Genomic DNA, 9,107 nt, shown 5'->3' with positions numbered 1-9,107 from the left:
TGCTTTCTACAAAGCAATCACTCTATATCTGACCTATCAGTCCTCATCCTCAAAGAAAACCTACACAACATTTTCAAAAGATGAGCCTGAGAGCTTAAATTCATTACCTTGCTAGATACTACAAATCATGGACTGAACAGACACTGGATTATTACAACAATCTGTAATCCACTAACCCCCCTCTTTTTCCCCTATGACTGCAAAGGTGTAGGCTGCCTTGAATGGTCCCTTACAATATGTGCTAACCATTTATGCAAAACAATCTGTTCCACCTTGCATTCAGCCTCCCAGGGTGCAAAGCTGTGGGGGTGAAAAAATGGCGAGGAAAAATGATGAAAAAAATGGTAGGAGGGAGGGAAGCGCAAATATACTTGCTCACCGTAGGCACTAAAATGCCTAGTTATGCATCTAGTAAGCTCAAAAGCTTGTCTCTGTCACCAAGAGAAGCTGTTCCAACAAAAGATATTACCTCAACCACCTGTTTTCTCTAAGTGTAATAGGTAACAGATATTCACTGCCCCACGAAGTTTGCAGTTAACAGCCACGAGAAAATGCAACAAGTAAATGAACAGACAATGGGTGTGAGGGACAAGGTAACATTAAAGATGAGTGTGCTGGCATAAATCAGTAATGTGAGTGGTTGCTGTAGTTACAGGTATCAAGTAAACCCACTGCCAAGGAACCATTACCCCACCCAATATCTCAGTGCCAGGGACCCTTCAGCCCCCGGATATCCAGGTGCCATAAGCCCCTCTCTCTCTCCCATTTCTCAGTAGTGGCAGAGGCCCCTCACTTCCTATGAGCAATGCCAAGGGCCCTTCACCCCTAAAACCTAGTGGCAGGGGCCCCTAAGCTCTCATTTAACAATGTCTGGGACCCTTCAGGGGCATCACCCCCTCCTTGCCTACCTTCCCCCATATCTCAGTTCCAGGAGCCCCTCAACCGCTATATCCCAGGCGTACTAGCAGACCCTCACAGCACCATCGGAGTGCCAGGGAGCCTACCCCTCAGACCCCCCAGCCCGCGTTCCCTTCCCGCACACTCCCCTGGCCTGGCACTGGCATCGGCTGCTGGAGACGTCTAGCCGAACCCCGCCCCTGAGTCTCTGTCCTCTACTCCCGCCGGACCCGGTTGCCAGGGAGCCGCTGTTGCCATGGGGCGCGCTTTGCGCATGCGTGCGCTAGCGGAAGTGCCCGGATATAGCAGGAGGAGGCGGTGCTGCCGCCATCTTTGCCCGGAGAAGAGCAGTCAGTGAGCTGGTAGTGGTTGAGCATCCCAGACCCATCAGCCTCCATCCACCCCGAGTAGTCCCCGCCGCCGCCCCGTCTCTTAGACATGGACGATCGGGAGGACCTTGTGTACCAGGCCAAGCTAGCTGAGCAGGCTGAGCGCTATGATGGTGAGAGCCGACAGGGCGGACGGGCCGGGTAGGGCTTGGGGGAAAGGGAGGGAGCGGCCACAAAATGGCGGCGGCTGGGCAGGGGGGCAGGGGCGGCGGAGGGGGGCACAAACAAAATGGCGACTGGAATTGTCCCGTGGGGTCTAAGAAGCCGGGAGAAGGACCAGGGTGGACGCGCGGTCCAGCCCCGTGGAGGGGGGAGGCGGCGGCAGAAATGGGAATAAAATGGTGGCCGGAAAGGGCAAGTCCCGGGGGGAAGGGGACCCGCCCCCGTCTCCGCCTGGAGAGAGCCTGACTAAGAGACCCCGCGTCCTTTCTTGTGCCGTCACTAGCCGGCAGAGGTAGTTTTTCCCCATTCGAGCGCTGCGTGCTCAACAGCGGGACGAGGAGGGATGGCTCAGACTGGCTGAGCCATGTGGGGCGGAGGCCAGGTCGTTTCGCCGCAGTCAACGTCCAATGTCCCGTTGTCTGTGATCGGGGAGGTTGGCTCTTAATGGGGCCCTTCTTTGCCTTCCCCACCGGTCCCGGCCTTCGAAGGCACCTTTCCCCTTTTTTCTGCCCACCATAGCTTGGTGGTATGTCTCTTTAAGCTATCGACCCCTCTTTTTTTTTTTACCCTCTCTGCTGCCCCAGCATAGCCCATGAAGTTGATTAAATACCGTGTACATCTCCCTGCCTGAAGTAAATGTAAACCTTGTTAGTCTTTCACTTTGTTTAAAATTATTGTAATTCAGAATATTATGATTTCCTAAGCCTTGTATTTTTTTCTTTAAAGTTCTTGGGCTGTGCTTATTTAAATATTTGTAAGGTGTTTAATATCTCTTAGCACTAAGGTTCTTCTTCCTGAATGTACACTTTGGTCATATATGTTATCTGTAGGATTTTAAAAATCTGCTTGTCGTGCTTACTTTAAACCCTTATCATTAATTTAATACTAAATTAGATTTCTCGCTATTATGGTTGTGAATAAAAACAAATATGAATATGAACATAGTATAAACCTATCTGTAGTCAGTCCGTCTGCTCTGTTGCCTTAGTTGCTGCCCATAGCTTTCCCAGGTGACAAGACAAAAATTGATCAGGATCTTTCCTATCATTGCTGTTCAGAAAATCCATGGAGGCAGTAAAACTGACAAGAACTAGGTCAGGTTCTCTCTGTAGCTGCTACCATCAGCAGTACATGCAAGCACTGGAGGAATATATTCCTGGGGGAGGACTCAAAATGGAGCCATAAGAAGAGATAAGTAGATGAAATGCTTTCCTTTGGAATAGCCGTGAGGCTGGGGAAATGCTAAGAGTAATTCAGAATTCAAATATTTATTTTTTTCCAATAGCTGGAGAGGAGTTTAAAACATATTAGCTATCTACTAGACAGCAGCTGAGACATAAGGCCTAGTTGAAACCTACTAGGTTTCCTAGTATATTGGCAAATCATAATGTACTGCAGCTTATATTGGCAAAAGCACTTTTTGCTGGTATAACTACATCAACTTTAGGGCTTTTGCTGGCATAGCTGTGTTGGTTAGGGGTGTGATTTTTTTCTTCATGGTCCTAACCAACATAGCTATGCTGGGAAAACAAGTGTTGACCAGGCTGATGTTGGAACCCCAGGCAAGTGTCTGTAAACAGCACTGGTAGTTGGTATTCCTCCATCCATCTCCGTAGTTTTTGAGGACGAAGCATGCATCTCTATGACATTTCCCTGATCAGTGGTACATCTTTCCTCTTAATGTCTGGTAAATTTTTCAAATTCTGCTATAGGCATCTGTAGTGCAAAGCATCCAGCCCTCCTGATAATTAGAATATTAATTTGTAGGATTTGCCTTTTGGTGAGATGTTTTCCCATCTACTTTCTGTCCCTTTATGAATGTCTATTCAGGAAAAAGGAAGCAGAAACTGGATAGTTCAAGAGGTGAAAGGTATGCATTACACAGTGGTATGTCTGGTAATGAGATTTTCAGTTATCAGTCTTTGCTAGAATGCAATAGTTTTCTGTAGAGTTCAAAGCAGTTTGTTGGAATGGCTTTGTAAAATAAGTTAAAGGGATGATGTCAGGTTAAAAATCATCGTTAGAAGTGCATTTTTATATCTGTGCTTACATTGGAATATTAATTGCATATGTGGGGAACACATCTATCTGCATTCCAATATCAAATATTGTGATGTTATCAGCAATGCAAAAAGCTGATGAAATAAGTAGATAATCTTTTTGTTTTGTTGTGGAGATGTGAAGACAAATGCAATGACACAAGACAGAGTTTGTAAAATAATATCTAGATCTTTGTATAACACTTTTTAGCCATAGATCTTGAAATGTAAGTAGTAATTCTAGTTTTTACAGATTGGGGAAACTGAGGCTTAAGGCTTTGGAAATGGTTTGCACAAGATCACACAGTAGGTCGGTGTCAAAGTTGGGAGGAAACTCCAGGTTTCCTGACTCCCAAGTCCTGTGCCCTGTCTGCTAGACCAGTGGTTCTCAAGCTATGGGTTGGGGCCCCAAAGTGGTTCATGACCCTGTTTTAATGGCATCGCCAGGGCTGGTGTTAGACTTGCTGGAGCCTGTGATTGAAGCCAAAGCCTGAGCCCCATTGCCCAGGGATAATGCAGAAGCCCAAAGGGTACTGATTACAGCCCTCCCTGCCTGGGGCTGAAGCTCAGCTCAGGCTTTGGTCCCTCTTCCTGGGGTTGTGTAGTAATTTTTGTTGTCAGGAGGGGGTCGTGGTGCAATGAAATTTGAGAACTACTGTACTGGACCATGCTATCTCCTAGTGTTTTTTATAAATTGCTTACCAAATAAATGCATCTTGCTGCTCCAAGTGCATTAACATACTAATATAAATAGTAAAACATGAAGCTTGCAGCATGCCGTGGATGCTTTTGCTGGTTTAAAGCTGTTGCCTCAAAGTACAGAATAACCTACTTAAAGTGACATTGTTTATACAAAACATTGCTTGTGAAGCAACTGGTAAATGAGACTTAACCAATTAACTTGCATACTTAGCCAAAATCAAGGTGTAGTGATTAAAATCACAAGTTGTAGTTTTTGTTAAATTGTAATTGTCGTTGCAATAGAGATGTATCATCAGGTAATTGCTTTGTCTAACAACTAATACCGATTTTTCATTTTGTATTTTAACTTTGGTGTTTAGTTGTCTTAAACTGAAGCATTTATTGTGTTACACTAAATAAGACCATTCTTAAATGATCAATATTGATGGAACATAAGTGTCCTGCCAAGGTAATAAATGTTACAGTATATACTGAAGCAAAGACCTTAGTAGGATTCAGAAAACGATATGGATAAGAACATCATCCATAGATACAATAGCAAGAATTTAAAAAAAAAAAAAAAAAAGGGGGGGGGGGGCAAATATAAACTCTCGTGTCAGTGTACATACTAACTTCTGTTTAAGGGGCGGGAGGGCAGGAAAAGAAATTTCCTTGTTGCGTAGTTTCTGAGTGCGGGGTTTTTTCTTCCTCTGAAGCAGCTGGAACTGGCCACTGTCAAAGGCTAGATGAACTTCCAGTGTGATTTGGAATGGCAATATGTGTGTTTTCTGTGTAAAATGAGCTTGTACCCTTTTTAAGTTAAGAGGTGATATGATATTGGTTTGTGAGGACCTACATGGGAAAATGATTTCTGATAGAAGTGGTCTCTTTAATCTAGCATACAGAGGCATAATAAGATCAAAGATCTTGAAACAAACTAGATTAATTCGTCATAGAAATTAGGTGCCAATCTTGTAATTGTGAGGGGAATAAACCAAAGGAACAATGTGTAAGAGGATGGATTTGCTATCACTTGACATATTTAAATCAAAATGTCTTTCTAAAAAATATGCTCTAGTTTATCCATCAGTTATGGGTGTGATGCAGAACTCACTACTGAGATTCTATGGCCTTTGTTATGCAGAAACTGACTAGATGAAAATATTGGTCCCATCTGGTCTTAAAATCTGTTAATATACACAAAGTCAGAGGGTGTAGTCTAGAAGCGTGTTTAGTTTGCAGTCAAGTTCTCATATGTTAGGAAATGCCAGTTTTATGGTTGCCTGTGCAGTCTTAAATCTGCCTCTTTCTACATATACATTATGATAAAATTGTTTAATTACACAATCACATACTATTGGATTCTTTCCTCATTCTCGGTACAAAATGGATGGTGCTCAGGGAATGGATGCAGCTCTTCAATATTTCCTTCAATCCTCCTTCAGTGGTTAGCCTCATACCTTATTCACCGTACAGCATCCAAATGCAACAGTAAAAATACAATTGTTACTTTACTCATGGGCTATTCTGTGGTGATGATCACCAATCTGAGCCTCACAAACATTAATAAATATATTTTCTCAACTCCCTTGTGAAATAGCAGAGTCTTTATTCCCATTTAACAGATTGGCACTTCAGGCACAGGAATACTTAAGGCCATAACTTGATGTCTCCACTAATTCTGAGTTCCTTGCTAGTTGTTTCTCAATTTGGGATGCCTACGACCTGATTTTTTCAGAGTAGTTTGTACATATATGCTATGAAGATGCTAAGCACCATACAGACATTAACTAATCTTCACAAAACCCTTGAAATGAATTTGGGTAAATGTTATCTCTATTTTATGGATTGGGAAACTGAAACAGACAGGCAGATGAACTTGTCCAGGACCATATGATGAATCAGCAGAGCTGGGGTTAGGAGGCAAGACACCACCTGGTTAATAACTCTGTGGACATTTCTTCAGTCTTACTCTCAGAGATGAGCATCTAGAGATTTCATTTCTTTCATCATCGGTAGTGAATATTCTTTCTGAAATCAACCCCTGCAAGTGTCTAAATTTGCATACTCAGAAAATGACCATACAATGACTGGCCAACTGCAAAAATCTTGTTGAGGTGGCTTGCCCATCATCACATAGGAAGTCTGGCAGAAGCAGGGATAGAATTAAATTCACTAGCATTGCATTGCTGCAGCTAACTTGTTCTTCCTGCTAGCCCCCGTCAGTGGTTCTCAATCTGTGGCCCAATTAGCATACAGCTGCAGCACATGTGACATCCTCAGGGCCATAAAGATAGTATATATATTGCGTGGATGTGGCCCATGTAACACAGAGAAAGATGCATCTATGGCCCACGATTGTAAATAAGTTGAGAGCCATTGTCCTACATCAATTTCTATACCCCTTCCAATTTTTAGAACAAGTGAGATGGGATCGCACAGACAACAGCTGTGTTTGCTACACAGCCCTGAATAATTTCCTGAGCACTGTCCATTTGGTTGCTGAATGAGGAAGGGAATCTCTTGGAAACAATATATGATCATCTCATTAAAAGAATGTATTATTCATACACACATCAGGGTAGAATTATGGTTGTATAGACACACTTAATTCTGGTATTTCCTAAGTTTTGAGTGCTTGCTGTAATTTTGTATTAGACTTCCTATCGTTTAAAGAAAAATGACACATAACAGAACTCTTTTCTGTAACTTTAACAGCTCCTCCTCCCATGCACCAGCAGCAGGATTTGTTGAGCCATAAATATTCAATACAGCACAGACCTGTAACCACAGCTAAAGGATAAGTTAGCTGGCAGAGAAGTTATGTGGCCCAATCATTGCAAGAGGACACAGTGCACTTTGAAACAGTGGGTTTACATATGCAGGACTATAGCTCCATTTTACAGACAGTATAGCTATAAACAAATAGATGGTAAACTTGGTGAAGGACAGAATAGGTATGTGACAGATTTGGACCTGGGTTCCATTCCCATCTGTGGAACCTGTTAAGGCTTTGCTCAATCCTAAAGATTAAGGGCACTGAATTCACACTTGTAGTGAGACTAGATCAAGGGTGTAAAACTCATTCAAAGGAGAGGGCTGAATGTTTATTAAACATGGGCTAGAGTTTAAATTCAGGATTGTCTACTCTCATTGCACAGGGGATGCCCATTGACAGTCAGGTTTACACAGAGATGCTAGGGAGGATGTCCTTTGTGTAGTAACTGAAAAACTAAATATTTATTACTGCCTGCTCTCATATCCATTGTTCAGTGAGGAAAATTCTGCCTTTTTTCTGAAAATTTCATTTTTTTCCCAGACCCTCTCAACTCTAGTAGGGCTGTAGCTGAACCATGTACAATTGCTGCTAATGTAATAGATTTGGAACTTTGAATTTGCAGAATTAATTGACCGTCTAGAGGCACTTTTTTAGTTTGAGAGGGTTAGGTTTTGTCTGCAGTTACCTGTTTTTAGGGACAAAATAATTTCTCCCTTTCTTGGGCTTGGTCTATGCTAGCAATTTATGTCCACACCCCTGAGCAATGCAGTTATGTTGGTCTAACTCCCACTGCAGACAGTGCTATGTTGACAGGAGGGCTTCTCCCCCTTGGTGTAGGTATGTTTTCACTGTACAAAGTAGCGGAGTAGTTAAACTTACCACAGTAAGAAAACTGTCATGATGGGCTCATTAAATCTGAAGAACTGTTCAGTATTACTGAGCTAAAGTTAAGAGATTTGTACATTTATTGTGTGAAGTCTAACCTGAAAACCTTTTTTAAGATTTATGTATCCTATTTAATATAGTTGTAATTCTGTACAGCATCACATTTCTCTCAAATCTCCATAAGTACTGTGTGTGGAACCTTGATTCGTAGTACCATATTGAACTTAATGGGCGTCATTATGTTGTTAATGATTGAGATTGGCTTTTGAAGCAGACTAAATTCATTCTTAAAGCCAAATATTAAAATAAAAATGCCTAACTCTGTGATTAGAACTTCATTGTCTTGTTGAGTTTCTCTTTTTTATATTGCCCTGTTATAATACTAACTACAGATATTTTATAATAGAATGCAGTTTTAATTAAATTAAAAGAAAAGTATGCAAGGATTGTTGTTGCAATATGGATGTCTTTCATCAATTTTCCAGTCACTGTAGCCTAAATGAACAAAAGGATTTAGGTGTTTATGTCCCAGTTCTGGCACAACTGTGATGCACACCCAGCCTAACCCTGTGGGCACCTAAATTTCCACTGTTAAATGTCCGTCACCTCAGTTTCTGCCTCTGGGCATTCACATGGCTGCCTCACTCAAGGAATCAGGACACACACTATCTTGCATTTCATCTCTAGAGCAATTCACAGACTGGGGGAAGATAGGTGTTGGCTTGCCTAACTTGCATGTGGGCCTTGATCTGGTGGGTGTGCTTGGAGGCAGCCTTCTGGATTCAGTCACATTCAGATTCTGGCCGAAGGAAGAAGTGGTGGTGCTTAACTTACAACTGTTTAGCACTGTGGTTAGAGTACTCACCTGTGATTAGTTGCCCCTTCAGAATTTGGACAGGGGTCTCACACCTCTCAGGAGAGTACCCAGCCACCAAGTTATGGGATATTCTGATGTGGGACTTTCTCTCATTCTCTCCTGTTGAAGCTGTTCCACTTTGTATGGAGTCCTTGCAGTGGGGGGACTAGATCCTGTGTCTCTGTAGAATAATGCTCTGTGGTCCAATGACTCTTCCAAGTAGTTAACACAAATGAAACAGCTTCAACGAGATATGCAGTTGCCCCTCCCCCCATTCCTAACTAGAACTTCTTAGGAAAACCTGACAGGGTTAGAGCCCCGGGGGCGGTGAGAGATTCTGGTTATGCCAACTTGGGCTTGCCCATGTACCTTTCTCAGTTATTTTAGCCATGGTGAAGAACAAACCCTTTGTTCTTCCC

The 9,107-nt window shown here is 42.6% G+C and overlaps 1 protein-coding gene across 1 annotated transcript in view; it reads left to right on the top strand.

Moving 5' to 3' along the window:
* The first annotated feature begins 1,201 nt into the window (after positions 1-1,201).
* Positions 1,202-9,107, top strand: part of YWHAE (tyrosine 3-monooxygenase/tryptophan 5-monooxygenase activation protein epsilon) — a 47,901-nt gene continuing 39,995 nt past the window's right edge. The window contains exon 1 of the mRNA XM_067566025.1: positions 1,202-1,399. Coding sequence (XP_067422126.1) covers positions 1,336-1,399 — 64 coding nt within the window. The 5' untranslated portion in view covers positions 1,202-1,335. The remainder of the gene's footprint in view (positions 1,400-9,107) is intronic.

This window comes from Emydura macquarii, unplaced genomic scaffold (assembly GCF_026122565.2).
Source record: "Emydura macquarii macquarii isolate MOO-44397 ecotype Brisbane River unplaced genomic scaffold, CSIRO-AGI_Emac_v2 contig_2699, whole genome shotgun sequence".
Lineage (NCBI taxonomy): Eukaryota > Metazoa > Chordata > Testudines > Chelidae > Emydura > Emydura macquarii.
Note: the sequence above shows the minus strand (reverse complement) of the source record. Positions and strands in the feature narration are given on the sequence as shown.